Here is a 1,444-nt window from a genome sequence, read left to right as displayed (position 1 = left end):
AGATTTCTGAAAGAGCCACTTACACTTGAATGCAAAGATAATCCAGAACACGGGCTTCGCTTAGTTCTCACATTTGAGCCATCAACACCTTTTTTGGTGCCATTAGACAAATTTATTAATCTTGCAGTAGCAGCGGTTATTCAGAGAAATCACGGCATGGACATATACTACAGAAAGCAAGCTCTAAAATTCCTCCGTGTATGCTTGTTATCGCAGCTTAATTTGCCTGGATGTGTCACTGATGTGGGTCAAACGCCTAGGCAATTATCAACTTTGTTACGTTCCTCTGTTGATTCATCGTGGCACAGGAGTGAATCAGTGGAAATCAAGGTTAGTTTTAAGTATCATTTTTATAATCTTAATCTGTCATAGTTGGACTCTGTATTTTACTGGTCAAATATCAAGTTTTCTTTCCACATGGCAGAGGTTATCTCAGTGATAGGTTTACTTATTTGTCCACTTCTTTAGTTTTGGCACATTCTAAGTGTATCAATACCATTTATTATCATGCATATCGACTAGGATAATGACATTACTTGATGTTGAAGACAGTTGGTATTAGAGAAAGACATCTTGATTGACCAACATTGACCTGGGGCATGATTATAATTCTGTAATACTCGTTTTGTTGTCATTCATTTTCTTGATAGAAAACTGATCTTGTATATATGTCGTCTCCTCTAGATGAACTTTTTTTTCCTTATAATACTTGTTTCGCTTTGCTTACTAGGCTGAAGAAAGATTCAATTTTAATAAGTGGGCTGTTTTTTACTGTCATAGGCTGATTTAGGAGTGAAAACAAAGACTCAGTTAATGGCTGAGAAGTCAATCTTCAAGACACTGTTGATCACTATACTTGCTGCCAGTTCTGATCCAGATCTCAGTGACACAGACGATGACTTTGTTGAGAACATCTGTCGGCATTTTGCAATTATTTTGCATGTTGACTATACCTCCTCAAATGCATCAACCAGTACTAATCCACTCGGTGGTTCTGTGATTTCGACAAGTTCCAGATCCAAGAGTAATCAATCATCTAATTTAAAGCAGTTAGATCCTTTGATATTTTTAGATGCACTGGTCGATGTGCTTGCAGATGAAAACAGGCTCCACGCCAAAGCTGCTCTGAATGCGTTAAATGTGTTTGCTGAAACACTTTTGTTCCTCGCTCGTGTCAAACATGCTGATGTGTTGATGGCTAGGGGTGGTCACAATGCCTCAATGATTGTCTCGAGCCCTTCTACAAATCCAGTATATTCACCCCATCCAAGTGTGCGAATACCAGTCTTTGAACAACTTTTGCCTCGGCTTTTGCATGGCTGTTATGGGAGCACTTGGCAAGCGCAGATGGGAGGGGTTATGGGTCTAGGTGCATTGGTTGGAAAAGTGAATGTTGAAACATTATGTCATTTCCAAGTAAAGATTGTCCGTGGTCTGGTGTATG

The 1,444-nt window shown here is 39.3% G+C and overlaps 1 protein-coding gene across 1 annotated transcript in view; it reads left to right on the top strand.

Moving 5' to 3' along the window:
• The window catches only part of LOC104748833 (transformation/transcription domain-associated protein-like), a 23,396-nt gene that overhangs the window by 5,681 nt on the left and 16,271 nt on the right, over positions 1 to 1,444 (top strand). The window contains exons 14-15 of the mRNA XM_019236829.1: positions 4 to 330; positions 781 to 1,437. Of these exons, the coding sequence (XP_019092374.1) occupies positions 4 to 330; positions 781 to 1,437 (984 nt within the window). The remainder of the gene's footprint in view (positions 1 to 3; positions 331 to 780; positions 1,438 to 1,444) is intronic.

This window comes from Camelina sativa, chromosome 15 (genome assembly GCF_000633955.1).
Source record: "Camelina sativa cultivar DH55 chromosome 15, Cs, whole genome shotgun sequence".
Lineage (NCBI taxonomy): Eukaryota > Viridiplantae > Streptophyta > Magnoliopsida > Brassicales > Brassicaceae > Camelina > Camelina sativa.
This window is presented reverse-complemented; position numbering and strand designations above follow the sequence as displayed.